At 40.0% G+C, this 19,600-nt stretch overlaps 1 protein-coding gene across 1 annotated transcript in view; it reads right to left on the minus strand.

Annotated features, from left to right (window-relative positions):
- The window catches only part of MYOM2 (myomesin 2), a 251,758-nt gene that overhangs the window by 199,588 nt on the left and 32,570 nt on the right, over nt 1-19,600 (minus strand). Inside the window, exons 5-6 of the mRNA XM_073589183.1 lie at nt 17,296-17,453; nt 15,138-15,230 (exon numbers count right to left, since the gene is read on the minus strand). Of these exons, the coding sequence (XP_073445284.1) occupies nt 15,138-15,230; nt 17,296-17,453 (251 nt within the window). The remainder of the gene's footprint in view (nt 1-15,137; nt 15,231-17,295; nt 17,454-19,600) is intronic.

Raw genomic sequence — 19,600 nt, forward strand, 5'->3', positions numbered from 1 at the left:
CTCATGAGTAGGTATTGCAGTATCTTAGGTATCCATGGTTACAACCACTGATATAGTGACAATTAGTTAGCTAGTTGCTAATAGTCATAACCATGGATACCTAAGGTCCTGCAATGCCTGCTCATGAAGGAAGAGACATTGCGAATCAGAAAACTATACTACATTTCTAATTGGAGGTATTTGCTAATAGTATTATTATTACACCTACTACATATTGGTATAGGATCTTGGAGATGGGAATACCCCTTTAAACACGTTCATATAATCACCATCTTTATAAGGTAGTGTTCCCATGCATCAGCTCTTAGTAGCCTTAGATTTATTGTATAGTCCGTCATTTTTTATGTTTTAATCAATAAAATTTATTTTTGGGTAAATAAACGCTATAAGTTTTTTCCCTACCCTTTTTTACTTGCCTCCCCACAAATAGGCCTGTTCTCCATTACTCCGGATTCAATCTCAAAGGCAAATAAAGATATCCTAAGTAGAGATGAGCGAGCATCGTCAGCTCCCTCCTTATTTGGCTCACTAATAGAGCTTACCAAAGAAGCTGCATCGGGAACCCGGATACATTAAGCGCTCCCAATAATCAGCTGTTCGGTGCCACAGCTGCATGTGTAGTGGCTGCGTGACAGTCACATGGAGAGCCTGTGTGTTATGACTGTCACAAAGCCTTGACACTTGCAGCTGCGGTGCCGGACACCTGGTTATCAGAGCGCTCCAGGTATCCGGGCTCCCACGGCAGCTTGTTCGGTAAGCGCTATAGCTTGCTGAATAAGGAGGGAGCCGACGATGTTCTCTCATTTCTAATCCTATGGCACTTTCTAACAGCCATTAATGAAATCCACAAGAACTCCCACTTTGGGTGCATGGGTGGAAGAAGCGAACAATATTATGAAAATGGAATACATGATTGCACATGACATGATACAATCGCCTCGAAGCTTTTCATCACCAATGGACATGATGGATATTATTCAGTGAGGGGAATGACCTGGCAATCTGTTTGTCAGAAAATAAATACTTAAAATTGAATGTTGGGGTACATGTGGTCTCTGAAGTGCTGGTTTCAAGAAGTCATCTTTTTTTGTTTTTGTTTTTTGTGTTCTCCTCACCTCCTTTTCCTTCCCCTTCTTTCTCTTTCCGCCCTCCTTTCTTTTTTACATTCCTTTAGCACAGTCATAATTATTTGGTTCATGTAAGAGCTTATATTAATGCCTCATCAAGCTGGTTATACTTATATTCTAATTTTTAACGATAACGTAATAGTAACATCCGTCAACTTTTTTATTGCTATTGTTGAACGTAATTATAATATTTTGTTTTCATAACAATGTTGTTAAAACCCAATCAAAATAGTTAAGGTGAAAAAAAAGTTTTATTGTAAAGTTTTCTAAAAAAAAAACACCAATAACTGCAATCACTGCAAATTCCACATGGTGGCACTGCAAGGAAGAGAATAATTTCAATGTTTCGTAAGTAAGAAAGAGACAGACTTTTACTATCAGAAGTAAGTGTGCTCTTATAATGTAGCCTAACAACATATTTAAAGCGCTGCAATATTGTAATATGTATTCGTACATTGTGATCTGTGTTCTCATAGAAACTGTTAACCAGGAGTATTACATAGTGAGTGTCAGGTTTGGGGCAGATAGTGAATTGTTCATATTTTAGAAAAGTAACATTATTTTTTTTACAAAATGACATTATGTTGAAAATGGCTTGTTTTGGAAGGTATAAAAGGTCCTACCATAGGCAAATAAATTTAAGCATAGAATCAATGAAGACCCCAAGAAAGCAAATACATTATGTGGACAATTGGGTGTTCCCTGCTCTTTCAAAGATTACAGCGTGAAAAAAAGTATCCTATTGGCTCTGTGTATGGTACATTTTGGGCAGTGGCAGAAATATCAGGTTATACAGCATTAATTGCTATAGAGATGGGAGAGGGAGGTTTAATGGGGTGCAGGGAAAGGCACTGACACAGACAGAGAAACAGATCTGTGCTGCATATTCTAGCAAATTATTTCATTTCACTTTAGAGCTGGATTCATAGCTACACTGCTCATTACTGCTGTATAACATCCTCCACGCTGCTTCTGAACATAAGCTACACAGAAAAGAAGTAGTGTCTCTGTGTACTGTTTATAGGAGATATCTTAACAGCTAATCACCACCCACTAGCTCAGAGACGACTGACAAGTGACAATTAAAGAAAGGCAATGGAGAGTGCAAAAGTAGTGAAAAATACAGGATACAAGTCATATAATAACCAGAATAAGTGTTACTGGCCATGTTCACACACATGACAGCTTTTTCTGTTATCTTAAATTACAGGCACACTTTAAAGTCTGCTCAGGTATGGGGTCCTGGGAGGGCAGAAAGAGTAACTTCTAAAGGAACTGTCACGGCTCCGGTACCGGTCTCCACTTACCTCGGTGCGCGCTCCTCCCAGCGTGCTCCTGCTTCTCGGCACGTCCCCGTGCCTGGCCTCCGGCTCCCTCGGCATCGGGCACCTGCGCCCTGCTTCCCTCCCGGCACGCAGCCTCCTGGGTAGAGTGATGAGCTGGTCCCGCCTCCAACATGGCAGCACCCACCGCTACATATGCTCGGCATATGGACAGGTAAGACGCCTGTCTATCAAATGCGGTGACACTGTCTCGTGCGGCGTTCTCTGTGTTTCAGGCCCCTTCATGCTTGCCACTGCCGGCGCTGTGCTCTGTGTCTCTGGTTTCCCCGTCCTTGTCCTTGGTCCGCGCTGTCTCTGTTATCTCCCCCTCTGTACTCATTTCGTGCCTCCTTGGTTTCCGCACCTTCTCTGTCCTGCTCCTTCATCTTCCCATCCTACCCTTCTACCTTCTCTGTAGTTTGCCTTGCTACCAGCCTAGTGCATCATCGTGCTTCCTCTCTATTGCAGCCTCCAGCCTTTGTCGCCCCCGGCTCTCCGGTCCTGTGCCCAGCTCAAGGCCTCAGTGTTCTCCGGTGCTCTTCTGTACGGATACGTCTGTGCCTCCTCACCAGTCTATAGCCCCAGTCGCCCTTTGGTTCCGGCTGTCGCGGTTCTATCCCCTGGGGGTCTGTCCCTAACACTTCCTGTATAGGGGATGGTTCTCACCTGGGCGCTCGCCCTCTGGGGCTCTGGAGCTGTGACCCAGAGGGTCCACTTCCAGGTAACCTTACTTTCTTCTTTTGCCACAGTAAACCATAACAGGATCATCCCCCACAAAGGAGCAGTTTCTTATCAAATACGCTCCACTGTATTACATGAGATTGATAAAAAAAGAAACAAAAAAGTGCTTTTGACAGTATAAAAGATTTTATAGCGGAAGAGTTTATTACACAGCACTTGTACTTTACTGACTGTAAGCTGAGCTGTAATAGAAGACATAACAGACAGGCCCGAGAGGTGAGAAATCCGGCATGTTTTCTAATCCTGGACATCCTGTAAATCCTCTCAGATTCTCTTATCCTTGGGAGATCATAGATTTTATTTTACTATCTTCTAATCAGTACATTATTTGAATACAGTAGATAAACTGCTGTGCACTATGCAAAGACACATTCAACCCTAAAAAACAGAGAACCTATTTATGAATTCCCAATAATTGGTTGCAGTAGTGCATATCTCCTTTTCTACTTACATTCCCTTATCTTTTTCTTCTCACTTTCTTTCCTATCTCTTTTTTTTCTTGTGTCTCTCTCCTACCTGATTCAAAGAAGTTTATTTCTAATTTCATCTTTTATTTTAATTTTTGAATATATATAATTTGCATATTATCTGGGTTAATATTTTTCCTAACACATTTACTAATATATATTTACTAAAATATAGTGCTGAAGTAGCAAATACATAGACCATGGGGAACATTAGGATTGGCATTTAAAATTAAATATGATGTTCTCATCTTGGCACCTTGAATATTTTCCAAAGATTGCCAAGTACATACAGATAGACAAATGTCACCAGGGAAGAGCTCCCTAACGCAGTATGCTTAAGATGACAGCCAAGAAATTCCAAGCTGTTTTAAGAAGCAGCAGATCAGTTTGCAGACAGATCAGCAACATGGTATGAACAGCTGAGAATACTAGAGCTGTGCAGAGACGCTATCATCCAAAGGATCAAAATGCAAAATTAACAAGTGCTTCTACCCTTAAGATTCATTCACATACTAGACGTCCTACTCTGAAACCAGTATGTCTTAGGTAGTTTCTATAGTCCGTTGGTTAAATTGAGCAGTGTGTATGTCATTCACTCTACTACTCCCAAGTATCAACGATGCTAGACACTCCAACACTGCATCATTTACTTTCTGCAAATGTAATAAAATCTACATACACTGAATGGCCACTATATTAGAGACACCCATTGGGTAGTGTGTTGGACCTTCTTTGGTCTTCAAAACCACAGCAATTTATCATATCATAAATTCCACAAACTGTTTAAATCATTCTGAAGGAACAGTGGTAAGAGAGCTTCTAGCAGCTAAAGCAAATTAGACAGAAGTAGTGACAACTCGTTCTCCTTCATCCCAGTGCTGCTCTATGGCATTAAATCTTAACCAAAAATGATGCGCATGTAGGTTATACCTGGGGACACTGAAAGAGGGGGATGAGTTACCTCCACAAATGGTAGATGCCAGTTATGTTGTATAACTGGCATCTTCATCTAACTTCAGCAGTTATCGCTGCTGTTAACCATTTAGTTGTCAATGCCAAGGTCTGACAGTGGCATGTAAATGGAGCATTTGCTGGTACATGCACACACTAGGTTTCATCTGCCCCCACTCCCTGATTGTAGGACACTGATGGGTCACCACTGAAACCAGAGGCCTGCAGAAGCTACCTCATTGCTACCATCTTATTATTCCTTACCTATCTGGTTGAACTTTATAGGACATCGCAATTTTTAATTTATAATTTAGTATTACAGTACACAGTAAATACAATCAGGTGATCACCGGTTCAAGTCCCCTAAAAGGACTAACAAAAAAATTTAAAAGAAGCATTAAAAATAAAAAAATAATAATAAAATATGGAAAAATTTAAATGACCACACTTTCCCCCATTAAAAATAAAGAAATTAAAAAATAAGCATACTTTGCATTGTCATGTCCATAATAGTCTTATCCAATTGTAAAATAAATTAATCCATATAACAAACATTATAAAAAGAAAAAAAAAATTCAAAAAAATAATTGTGTTGTTTGGTAACCACACCCCATTAGAAAAATACATTGTAAATTGACAAAAACATATATGTATCCTAAATTAGTATAAATAAAACTATCAGTTCGTTATATAAAAAACAAGACCATACACAGTTCCATTGACGGAAAAATAAAAACGTTACTGGACTCTCAAATTGGTTACACAAATAAAAAACCTTTTTAGAAACTTCAGGATTTTTATGGTCTCAGTGTAATTCTATTGATCATGTTGCTACATCATTTTTAACATATACCATAAAAATAAAACCCAAACAATATATGAGGAACATTGCATTTTTTCGCCATTTCAACTAAATTTTTTTCCACTTTTCGGTACATTGTATGGTAAAATGATAGTGTCACTCAAAACTTAAACTGTTCCCCCAAAAAATATAAGCTCTCTTATGCCTAGGTTGATGGAAAAGAAAAAAAGTTATGGCTCTTGGAAGCAGAGTAGGGAAAATACAATCATAAAAATGAAATTAGGTTGCAAAGGAAAACGAGGTTAAGATTTGGGGAGTAGCAATGCCAAAAAAGGAAGGGGAACTCACTCTAATGTTACTGAAACTAATCCAGGAATCCTGGTGGTACATAGTACATTGTCCTGCTAAAAGTGTCATTTTGCCACATACAGTTGTGGTCAAAAGTATTGACACCCCTGCAATTCTGTCAGATAAAACTCAGTTTCTTGCTGAAAATGATTGCAAACACAAATTCTTTGGTATTATTATCTTCATTTAATTTGTCTTAAATGAAAAAACACAAAAGAGAATGAAGCAAAAAGCAAAACATTGATCATTTCACACAAAACTACAAAAATGGGCCAGACAAAAGTATTGGCACCCTCAGCCTAATACTTGGTTGCACAACCTTTAGCCAAAATAACTGCGACCAACCGCTTCCGGTAGCCATCAATGAGTTTCTTACAATGCTCTGCTGGAATTTTAGACCATTCTTCTTTGGCAAACTGCTCCAGGTCCCTGATATTTGAAGGGTGCCTTCTCTTAACAGCCATTTTTAGATCTCTCCACAGGTGTTCTATGGGATTCAGGTCTGGACTCATTGCTGGCCACCTTAGAAGTCTCCAGTGCTTTCTCTCAAACCATTTTCTAGTGCTTTTTGAAGTGTGTTTTGGGTCATTGTCCTGCTGGAAGACCCATGACCTCTGAGGGAGACCCAGCTTTCTCACAGTGGGCCCTACATTATGCTGCAAAATTTATTGGTAGTCTTCTGACTTCATATGCCATGCACACGGTCAAGCAGTCCAGTGCTAGAGGCAGCAAAGCAACCCCAAAACATCAGGGAACCTCCGCCATGTTTGACTGTAGGGACCGTGTTCTTTTCTTTGAATGCCTCTTTTTTTCTCCTGTAAATTCTATGTTGATGCCTTTTCCCAAAAAGCTCTACTTTTGTCTCATCTGACCAGAGAACATTCTTCCAAAACGTTTTAGGGTTTTTCAGGTAAATTTTGGCAAACTCCAGCCTGGCTTTTTTATGTCTCGGGGTAAGAAGTGGGGTCTTCCTGGGTCTCCTCCCATACAGTCCCTTTTCATTCAGACGCCGACGGATAGTACGGGTTGACACTGTTGTACCCTCGGACTGCAGGGCAGCTTGAACTTGTTTGGATGTTAGTCGAGGTTCTTTATCCAACATCCGTACAATCTTGCGTTGAAATCTCTTGTCAATTTTTCTTTTCCATCCACATCTAGGAGGTTAGCCACAGTGCCATGGGCTTTAAACTTCTTGATGACACTGCGCACGGTAGACACAGGAACATTCAGGTCTTTGGAGATGGACTTGTAGCCTTGAGATTGCTCATGCTTCCTCACAATTTGGTTTCTCAAGTCCTCAGACAGTTTTTTGGTCTTCTTTCTTTTCTCCATGCTCAATGTGGTACACACAAGGACACAGGACGGACAGAGGTTGAGTCAACTTTAAGCCATGTCAACTGGCTGCAAGTGTGATTTAGTTATTGCCAACACCTGTTAGGTGCCACAGGTAAGTTACAGGTGCTGTTAATTACACCAATTAGAGAAGCATCACATGATTTTTTAAACAGTGCCAATACTTTTGTCCACCCTCTTTTTATGTTTGGTGTGGAATTATATCCAATTTGGCTTTAGGACAATTCTTTTTGTGTTTTTTCATTTAAGACAAATTAAATGAAGATAATAATACCAAAGAATTTGTGTTTGCAATCATTTTCAGGAAGAAATTAAGTATTATCTGACAGAATTTCAGGGGTGTCAATACTTTTGGCCACAACTGTAGTTAACAGCTACCATGACAGGATGAATTTAGTTGGACACAATGCTTTGATAAGTCCTACTGGCCAGACTAAGAAACATAGAGTTGACAGGTGTCATAAATCTGCCACTCACTGTGTTTCTTAGGTACACAGTGAGTGACAGCTCAGCTACAGAATAGATGGCAGGGGCATGCGTACTGGGCTGTCAGCATCATGAATGAGATAACCCAATCAGGGGACTTGAGTGTGCTGACTATTCTACATGTTATTAGGGATTGTCCAGGTGCCGTATCAGGGGCTGGGGCTTTTTGGGCTGTGTCCCCAATCACAGGTTGAGCCTGCTGGGCTTCCTCCAGTTGTCACTCTTTCAGTGAGATTGCCTACCTATTTAGCTGGCTGGCAATGTTCAGACCATTGTCAGTCGCAGCTTTGCTTGGTGGAGTGTGTGGCTTGTGCTTTAGTGTTCTGCTGTTTTGATCTTTTGCTGCCTGAACTCAGACCTTGCCTTTGACTATTCATTTGCCTAGCCCTTTTGTCTCGATCCTCACCATTTTGTACTGCGGACTCCGGACTGTGACCTGGTTACTCTTTTGTCTTGCACTTCTGCCTTTGATGTACGCTCTTGGTATTTAACCCCAAAACTTTTTTACTCCTGTGCCTCACTTCCTACTGGTGTCACTCTTTCAGGGTGATTGCCTACCTATTTATCTGGGACTCCAGACTGTGACCTGGTTACTTTTTTGTCTTGCTCCTTCTGCACCACAATCAGAGCCCCCCGCTACATCATAATGAGGACTCGATCATTGCCATTGTGACCCAATGTCGTCATGAGGTCACTAAGCCATGGAAACCCCCTTAAACCATGCGCAGAGCATGGGTCTATGGTGCTTGGGTCAGTGCAGAACTGACATGTACTGTATAAAGCATTGCAATGCTTTTTACCAATAATCAGATCGGTGAAACTGAAAATCCCATAGAAAGAGTAATTAAAAAATTTTAAAAAAGTTTAAAAAAATGTTACAAATATTTTAAAAAAAATCACAAAAATAATAATAAAAAATAAAAATATATTGTACCCATAAATAAGTATTTTTATGTAAGAAAAAATCAACAAAAAAGTACACATATTTGGTATTGCCGCGTCCAGACCGAACTGACATATAAAACTATCACACTAGTTAACCCCTTTAGTGAAAACTGTAAAATAAAAAGGCAAAAAACAATGCTTTTCATCATACCGCCGAGCAAAAAATGGAATAAAACGTGAACAAAGACAAAAAATGTCAACTCTTTCCTGCAAAAAAACAAGCCTCCATATGACTTGGTCAGCAGAAATCCGGAAAAATTACAGCTCTGAAATATGGCAATACAAAATCTTGATTTTGCAAAATATAGCTTTTTTTATGTGTTCTAGTAGCCAAACATAAAAACCAATATGAATCTAGTATCGCTGTAATCACACCGAACCGAAGAATAAAGTTATCTAATAATTTACATTGCATGAGAAACGGCATAAAAATAAATGAAACCAATGCTGTTGATTTGTTCATTCTGTCTCCCAAAGATCGCAGTAAGGCTCGGCTCACATTTATCTTGCGCTCTGCGCTGTGTGCTTACACTGGGGTCTCCACGTACATTTCTGAATTGCGTGATTCAGACAGACCCCCTGGAGGAAGATTCCCTATAATGAGGCAGGTAAAGGCACTATGGATGCCATCTGGCCTGTGATCTGATGGGGTCCGTCTTTTTAGGCGTGCATATAAGTGCCATCGACCACTCTGGTTGTGCACCTCTGAGTAGAAGGACCCCATTAAAAGAGGCCCGACGGAGTCCAGAGTAACTCTGCTGCCTCATTATAGTGAATGGATCCTTCAGGGGTTTTATCTGAATCATGTCATTCAAACGTTTAGATGAAAACGCAATGTAAGTTTTTAGTGTAGAGCGCCTGATAATTGTGATCCCAAGCATTATGTAAAAAGTTCCCAATAAAAGCTTCAACTCAATCCACAAAAAAAGTAAATTCCCACTCACGTCTGTCATCTGTTAACAGAAATATAGGAGGCTTTCACATTACTGGCAGTACAAAGGCTCTGAAAAAGTGAAATGGCTCTTCACTCACCAAAAGAAATCCAGCAAATTCTGCAAATCAAAATGCCCCCCTCCCTTTTGAGCCCCACAGTGTGCCTAAACCACATTTAGTGTCCATATGTTTGGCGTTCATATTTTGTGAAGCACCTGGGGGGGTTCAAGGTGCTCAACAGACATCTAGATTAATTCCTTGAGAAGTCTAGTTTCCAAAATGGGGCCACTTATGGAGAATTTCCAATGCTTAAGCACATCAGGGTCTCTCCAAATGTGACATGGCGTCCGCTTATGATTTCAACACTGGTCAGAATTGTAAAATTTGGCCTAGTCATCAAGGTGAAAACAGGCTCAAGGGCAAAGGGGTTGGTATGTTGATTAAATCCTCAAATAAAACACATATTTAACACAAGATAAAACGATATGATGCAGACTTCAAACATGCACCGCAGATTAGTTTACACAGCGTTAACCCCTTTAACCCCAAGGGTGGTTTGCATATTAATGACCAGGCCAATTTTTTAATTCTGACCACTGTCCCTTGATGAGGTAATAACTCTGGAATGCTTCCATGAATCCCAGTGATTCTGACAATGTTTCCTCATGACATATTGTAGTTCATGATAGTGGTAACATTTCTTTGATATGACTTGCGTTTATTTGTGAAAAAAATGGAAATTTGGAGAAAATTTTAAAAATTTTACAATTTTCCAACTTTGAATATTCATGCCCTTAAAACAGATCTGCATGCTATAAAAGCTGTCAGCGCTGCAGCTTCTATGCACTAACCAGAAAGACTTCCTGACATGCACTGCACACGACAGGAAGTCTCTCAGCTCTGGAGACCCGGATGTTATCATTATGACATTGGGTCTCCATGGCAGCGATCGGGACCCCCCGTCATGCCGCAGGGCCTCCGATCCAAAGGCAGAGGGGCTGTCAGCCCCTCTGCCGGCTCCGGAATGCTGCGATCATGTTTGATTGCAGTGTTCTGCGGGATAAAGTGCCGGGAGCGGTCCATGACTGCTCCTGGCACTTAGTGCCGGGTGTCAGCTGTGAGAATCAGCTGACACCCGGTCGCAATCAACCGCGCTCCCCCCTGTGAGCATAGCTGATCGCCTATGACGTACTATTCAGTCCATGGGCATTAAGCCCTGGGCACATGGAAGGAATAGTACATCCAATGTCAGACAGGGGTTAAAAAAGCAGAGTCAGCATGAGATTTCTGTAAATCCGAGTCACTTTTCTATAACTGTAAAATGTTGCCTTTTTTACAAACCAAAAATATGAGGAGTCACATTCCCACCAAATACTCATTTTAGCAGCTTAACCTAAAGAAAATTAATCTTTTTTCGTGTACATGAAAAATGAATGATGTATGACAGCCCTACGTTTCTACAGCCCCCCATACACTTTAGCTAGCTACTGGCCAAGTAATGGTTCGACCAGTTTGGCAGCTATCTCGCCTAACTCTTCCATACATAAGAGTACACCATCTGCCTAGCTTCTCATGAGAAGAAGAGGAAGAGTCGGGGCTCCCCATACACATTAGACTGTGATCTGAAGCAATCAATAACGGCCATTACTAACTGACATTAGTCAAATTGGTATGTGAGCCAAGACCCTACTTGGCAAACACTTCAAATGGCTCACGGAGAGAGAATAGAGATGAGGAGATGAGAGATCCTTGTTTTCCAATCTCCGTTCAGCATCCTACTAGACTTAAGTAGCAGATGTTTTACGCAAGCAAATAAGTGAACCTTAGATTGGTGCTCAGACAGGATTATTGGAGGGAAGATTGCATTCACATATTAACTATTCTACTAAAGGATATGTTTTAGAAAACTTTGTTTTCTGATATATCATAAAGCATTTGATTACAGTGAAATCATTTCTGAGGATCAGATTCTGTGTCGATAATTAGCAAACTTGAGGTTGGGGGCAAGGTGGCACTATGTCTTAGCATCAAAGAGATCTAAACTAATTCTTAAAATGCCCTTTTGATATGTAAAATAATTCTGTGAAGTCTTTTAGATCCTACAAGGCAGGATACACAGTGACTTCATCATATCAAAAGAGTCTATATTAACATAGGGGTAAGGTCACTGGAAATGCCTCCTGCAGACTGTTGAGAAAAGAATTGGAAATGTTAATATTAATTGAGAACGTCTCATTGTGCAATTGGTTTGACCTCACCATCACCCATCTGGTAATAAGACACTTTCATACATGTCCTCACTGCGTTTCCAAGACATGTTCTTAGAAAGCAGCTAAAGAACTGCAGCAGAAGTTTTAAAGAATTAGTCAGGATGCTTGCTCACCACCTTCAGCTGGTGGCATTTTAACAAGCAATTGGCTTTGAATGTGCCACGTACACCTCCTTATAGATTTTCTTTTACGACAAGATGCAAAGAAGTCTAGAAAAAATAGGAAACGGGCACTATCTTAGGAAACACTGTGCTTGTGGAATGGGTACACTAACCTATTGTCAGTCTCAGTGGTGCCTATTAATGGACGATGGTGTTAATGGTGTCTGCTAAATGGATCACCAAGTCATAAATCGATGTAATTATAGCACAGAACAAGTGCACTGTCATCCCTAGAGATAAGGATACTACTTGAATTGATGAAGCAATAAGTTTCTTTATTCATGTAACCATAAAATTCACAAGGCAATTAACCGTGCAGGAACATGGTCTGATCATACCACATCTGGCCAGGGGAGGATGCAAAAGACTATACAGACATTACAGCAGGGGATCACAAATAATTCTTTATGTGAGATAAAATAAGATTTAAACAAGCAAGGAAATGTTTTTAATTACGATCACATGCTGTAATATCTGTACACTCTTGCTTCCTCCCCTGCCCAGGAGCTGTGGTATGATAAGACCATGTCCCTGTACGGTCAGACAGACATTACACAATACACAGCAGGGGCACATTTATAAGATTATTTCAGTACAGGAACTTTTTTTTTAATACATTCAATTGTGAAACATTATTTTTATTCTAAGATCTATTAAGGTGTCCTTTGTGGGAAAACAACTTTAAGGATTGAAAGGGTGCAAGATTATAAATTAATAAATATTTACGTTTTTATTGGGGAGCGTTATTATCATCCATTCCCTTATTACTAGAATATATTCCAGTGATATATATATATACAGTATATATACTGTATATATATATATACAGTATATATATCTACAGTATTTGGTGTTAGCCTCATGTCTCTTTTGAAACAATGTAGGAAATGCAAAAATTAAAATTGTGTCTGAGACATGCTGGCATTTAACACTAACACTTAAGGCCCCTTTACATTTAGCGATGCACCAGCGATCCCGACCACGATACGACCCGGTCAGGATCGCTGGTGCATCGCTAAATGATCGCTAGTGAGCTGCCAAACAGGCAGATCTCACTAGCGATGCAGCAGCGGTCGGCGGTCGCACTTACCTTTCAGATGCGGCGAGGGTGTCCGTCTTCCACCTGCGTCCATGGCTCGCTCGTCGACGCCAGCAGGAAGCCGACGACGAAAAATGGACCAGGACGTTCTCGCACGATCAGCGATAGCCAGCGGGGGGCCAGTCGGAGGTAAGTATCTCATGTAGCGATATCGCTAGCAATATCGCTGCTGCGTCACAAAATCGGTGACGCTTTAGCGATATTGCTAGCGATATCGCTATGTGTAAAGCCCCCTTTACAGTTATGAGTTAGCAATAGATAAGCTAATAATTCTGTAGTTGGCATTGGCAAAAAAAATTACAATAATGGAACAAGTTAAAATACACATATATGAAAAAAAGATCTTGTAGGTAATAAAGCTGTGCACTAAAATATATTGTATCATTAGCTTATGATGCCCTGAACCATATATGTCTAATATATATGTACATTCTATCAACGGCTTTGACACAAATTCAGAGGGAGAATATAACACACACGCTATTTTAATGCATGCAAAGATGTCAAAATCAATAACATAATAACATCAACAGACTTATTATACCCTTGTGCTAAGAAAAAACTTTGTTCTCAATTTCAGGTTAAAAATGGAAAAAGGAAAAGGAGATCTGCAAGGGATTAGAGCCATGTAATGTGAACAGAGCCTTAATGTCAAGAGATGCCAAATGCCTACAGAAGATCCCTAGTGTCCTGCTCCTGTTTCTTCTTCATTCCCAGTCATGACCTCCTCTTTTCAGATGCACTTTACCTCTTCTTTTATGGAAAAAGTCCTGTTTTGTGATATCTCATATCAAATTAAGTAACCAGTACCTATTTTCTTGTCCTGCACTATGTGTCCTAGTAGTGTATGCAGCTAACTCTTTTGTGTTCTGAATCTGCCCAATATCGGCACTTAGAGCCCCACTTCTGGGTGGAAATTAACTTTATACCTCCCGACATAGTTTGGGTTTTAGTCATGGGGCAGTGCCAGGACGGTTTTAGTCACCGCTATAGAGAGCGACAGCTGTATCTGCTCCCCCAGCACTGACAAACAGCAGCTCAGTATTAGGACTGACTGTCAGTCAGTGCCAGAGGCGCATTTACAGCTGCCGCTCTATATACACTGAGGGGTGACTGAACCCATGCCGGCACCAGCCCCATGACTGAAACCCGAACACTGCCAGAAGGAACAAAGTTCATTATCCTCCCAGCAATGGGGATCAAAGTGCCAGAGCCGGGGAGATTCAGAATGTTATTAACCTGCAGATTAACTCCATATCTGCAAGTGACAGTTTTTCTTTAAAAGGCCAAAATCACTGTTGGTAAGTATTCCATTAAAGGGTGTGTTCACTACTTGTACAACCCCTTTTTAATTGCTATTTTCCCTCTTGAAAAATAAAAACAGCATGTACTCAGTGCCAGCGTCATTCCAGTAATGATAGCACCGGCTCTCCTGGGGCTCACGTCAGGTTTCTATGCCACGTGAGCCCTTTTGCCAATAAGCGGCCTTTCACTCTCACTTTCTTTAGACAAAACAGACTACTGGAAGAAGTGAGAGCTGCTGCTGATGTGCTCTGATGTCCCCTAAATGGCCATTACATCCAAAGGAAGTGAGAGTGAATGGTTGGCTGTAGGGTCCACGTCATCACTGAAACGGCGCTGGAACTGTGCTGCCACCAAAAGTCAGTATAGATGGTTGTTATTTTATAAGGGTTAATAAAGCAATTGGCATTTTCTCCATCTGTAGAACTGACGCATTACTTTTTACTTTTATGTGGCCATCTTCTGTTGCCTATTAGGGGCTACTTGATGTGCTAGGACCAGGGGACCCAATTTTATAGCAATTTATGAAAGGCGAGAGAAAAGTAAGGTATGTAGGTTGGTTTTGGGTTTAACCTGGATCATACTGTATATACTGATAGAGATAATTTACTTTGAAGCATATGACACTTACATTTGCCAAATGAGAATTCTATAGGAAACATACAGTAGCATCAGCACTTCTATGTGTGCAATGTACCTACTCATGGATATAAAGGAAAATGCCAGATTCTGCTGTCTGGAACCTGACAAGATGTAATTTGTTCACCCTAAAATAATGATAACTTTGACACTCTTCATAATACAAAGAACTACTTGCAAACAATATGTACCTGTATATTTCCAAGCTATTTACTCCATATTTGCTTTCAATTCTGTACTTTCCTGGTTCACTTGCTGGGCTAATCAAAGTTTCATTTTTATACCTAATGGAAAGAGCAGATTCATTTCCGTAAAGTCAATAGTATCATAATCACAGCAGAGATAATTTTGCACGGTCTCAGGGTGCATTGACATTACTTGGCATATATTACGTTGCTTTTGTATTTCATTGCAACAAACAATGTAATTATAGATAATGGCTAGTTTACAAGAGTCAGCGTCACCTTTTAATGCTTGTCAAAATTCAATGTAAAGATAACACTAAGTAAATATACAGAATTTCCAACAGTGCAGAAACAAATTAGATAGGAAATTAATTTGGAAAATGAATATTCAATTTACTTTTTAAGCCTTTTTATTATTACAGTTGCAAAAATAAATAAACTGAGTTAACAGCAATAAAGTTAAAGGGGTACTTCCATCTCCAAGATCCTATCCCAATATGTAGTAGGTGTAATAGTAATATTATCAGCAAATACCTCCAATTAGAAATGTAGTATAGTTCTCTCTGATTTGCTTTATCACCTACCCCATGTGCAGGGCATTGCAGCAGCTTAGATACAATTGTGCTCAAAAGTTTACATACCCTGGCAGAATTTTTGCTTTCTTGGCCTTTTTTCAGAGAATATGAATGATAACACCAAAACTTTTTCTCCACTCATGGTTAGTGGTTGGGTGAAGCCATTTATTGTCAAACTACTGTGTTTTATCTTTTTAAATCATAATGACAACCCAAAACATCCAAATGACCCTGATCAAAATTTCACATCCCCAGTTGATTTTGTCCTGACAACATGCCAAGCATTTGACACAAATGGGTTTGACTGGCTGCTAAAGGTAGCATCCTCACCTGTGACCTGTTTGCTTCTTGTGCCAAGAAGAGTGGGCAGCTTTACCATCTGAGAAAATAAAGAACCTCATCCACAACTACCACAAAAGACTTCAAGCTGTCATTGATGTTAGAGGGGGCAATACACAGTATTAAGAAATGGGGTATGCGAACTTTTGATAAGGGTCATTTGAATGTTTTGGGTTGTCATTATGATATAAAAAGAGAAAAGGCCAAGAAAGCAAAAATTCTCCTGCGGTATGTAAACTTTTGAGCACAACTGTATCCATGGCTACGACCACTAACAACTAACTAACTGTAACTATATGAGTACAATGCCCTGCACATGCGGTAAGCGACATAGCTTATCAGAAGAACTATACTACATTTCTAATTGGAGGTATTTGCTAATATTATTATTATTACCCCTACTACATATTGGGATAGGATCTTGGAGATGGGAATAGTCCTTTAAATTTATAATAAAAGATCCTAGCCTAAATAAAAATACCAATGTGGTGACTTTATGGGCCTATTTGAAGAGCTACTGTACTAACATTGATGGACCTGGACTGTATATACAAAACATGCACTATCCCCTGACTGTTATATATTGACCATATTCTTACAGGACATGAATGGCCTACAGAGATGTAGCAGATTACTGTCTTCCCCCATTGAAAAACATTCATGCTGAGCCAAGTACCCATGTGTAAATGGGTATCAGGAGAAATACACTATATGGATTATATGCACACCTTTTAATCATTAAATGCAAATTTTCCATTTAGTCCTGTTGTCTTAGTTGTCCAGCCCTGACAAGTGCAGCCTGCTGCTACATAAATTTGTGAAAAAAAACGGGTCATTCTAAAAAGAGCTCACTGAGTTTGCTTGTTCTCCCGTAATAGAATGCTGCTCTTGTAACAAATCAATTTGTGAAATTTCTTCCCTAATAAATATTTCACAATGAAATGTGAGTTGTATTATTGAAATGAAGAACTGCAGAATATAGCCATGAAGTGGCAGACCATAAAAAATGACAGAACGGGGTCATCGAGTGATGAGATGCATATTACATAAAAGTCGCAAATGACTCCATTAATTCTGCTGACTCAATAACCTTCAAAACCTTCTCCGGCATGAAAATTATCAGAAAAATTATGCAGTGGGACTTTCAGCCTATGGGTTTCCATTGTCGAGAAGTTGCTTACAAGACGTACATCAATTTACTATGTTTGTGACCATGTATGATAATAGAGAAGGATAATTTGTTTTCTTACCACTGTACCACTGGCGTTGGATATCCTTGGACAGTAAAGAAAAGCTTCACAGGCATACCTTCCCAAACGGTATGTGATCTGAGTCGGACTAATATATCTGGGGAACGGCTGATACATTCTTCATGAATTTGTCTTTCTAATGCCAATTTTTCCTCTACCTGATCGAAAAAAAAGTATAAAGTTGGTAATAATCCAATTATCCTTCCACAACAAACACTTTCAGGGTTATTCTTGTTTTGCTATCATTACGATATCCTCACCTGCCCAGAAGAAACAGTAAGAAGACTCATGGAATACTCATAAACTGTTTTTGTTCAAACAAATTTACGAGGTGGAAAAACGTGAAAACATGAGACAACCCTTTGTTATTATTAAAGATAATAATACTTTCTGAAGTCAACAAAAATTGCAAACATCATGGGCAGAAGTTTCTTTTCCATGTCCAATTTCTGATGCTGGGGGTACTTAAATAAATCCATTATTTTATCTGAAAAGATTTAACCAAGCTCATTACAGCACCCCTCATAATAAGATTAAAACGTTTTTTCCGCAGCATACATTTAACCCCCTTTTCACAGCATAAGTGATAAATCTATCATCACTGGGGATCCAACTGCTGGGACCCTCACAGGTAATAAGAATGGGGGTCCTTAAGCACCCTATGGAGCAGTGTGCATGTGGGACCACCAGTATATTCACTTTCTATGTGATTGACAGAGCTAGCCAAGTACAGTGCTCTAGTAACACAAGACACCTAGGTACCTTGTTCTCATAAGGGTCCCGGCGGTCGGACATCCAGTGATGATACATTTATCAACTATTAATAAAGCCAATGAATACAGAACCTTTTCATCCAGTTGTGAAAGAGTACATCTCTAATTGCTATACCTAAGCTAGGAGCATCATGAATTTAAAGGCAGTGTCTAGGTGGTGCCTTGGTCACTGCTCACAAGCATAGTTGGAGGCAGTTTGTCAAATTCTTCTAGCATCAGGTTACACATTTTATTTAAATGGGAAGTTTTAATATTTCCATAACTAATTAATATAAAATATACCTTTTTAAATTATCACTATGTTTTTAGAGTGTGGGAGGAAACAGTGTGACTGAAGGAAACCCACGCAGACAATGTACGATCTCTGTGAGATGCTGCCCATGAACTCCACAGAAACCTAGTGCTGATCACTGAGTCACAAAGCTACCTATTGTGCCTCATTATGCCTTCATGAGAAAACTACTCCTTCCTTCTGACTTGCTGTTTGCCAGTGTGCAGTGCGTTCCTGCTTGACTGATCGTTCGGACAAGCAACATGGTTGCACCTCTGTCTTAAATTATGCCACTGTAGACTCAGAGGAATGACTCTGAGCTAAGCCAGAGAACTGCTGCCTGTGACCGGCGGTAACCTCAATAGCGTCACCACAGGTCACTGAAGCTGCGCTCTCAGGCTCAGCTCAGTTTTTCATGGATTTACGGCTGTGGGGTCGCATCATGCCATTGCTCAGCCATGCAATCCAAATGAAGCAGAGTTGGCCTCTTCGTGGGACCAATGAATTGTTGTCGGACAGATGAGGAATATGGTATTCTATTATTTTTAACTTTACAGTAATAAATGGGTAAAAGAGAGCGGAGAGTGTTTATTTCAAATAAAGGATTTTTATGTGTGTTTTGTTCAATTAAAGGATTTCTTCATGTGGCTGTCTTTATTTAATTTTCACTACGGGGTTAGTAATGGGGGTGTCTTATAGACGCTGTTCCATTCTGGTACCTGAACCTAACTTTTTTTTATATGTTTGGCCAAACCCAGCTGACCCAAACATCCACAGGTCCACCCATCACTAGTCAAAACCTGCAGAGGACCGACCAGAGTGGTGGGACCGATAAAAGAGGAAGATAGTGGCTTGTGAATATAAGCTGAGAATAAGCCTAAAGGCAGAGAACTTAGATTAGTGGCACCACTCCAGCATTTTTTTTAATATATTTTACCACTAGAGTGGTGCCACTAATCTAAGTTCCCTATGCCTGGTATCATACTTTAAAAATTCCAGGTCATAAAGTACCTGTTGGGTAAATACTTATTATGTTACCATATATATGCAACATGGCTGTTATGAAGTATTTCACAATTTCTTCAAGGGAATCTGTCACCAGGTTTTTGCTGACCCATCTGAGAGCAGCGTGAGACCCTTATTCCATCAAAGTGTCACTTACTTTTCTATTTACTGTTTTATCTGCTACAGATCTATCAGGTCTCTGAATGCTGGGCTCTGTAAAGCCCCGCCCACACCACTGATTGGCAGCTTTCTGTGC

The sequence above is a fragment of the Dendrobates tinctorius genome, unplaced genomic scaffold (genome assembly GCF_039654945.1).
Source record: "Dendrobates tinctorius isolate UK_male_01 unplaced genomic scaffold, ASM3965494v1 ptg000107l, whole genome shotgun sequence".
NCBI lineage: Eukaryota > Metazoa > Chordata > Amphibia > Anura > Dendrobatidae > Dendrobates > Dendrobates tinctorius.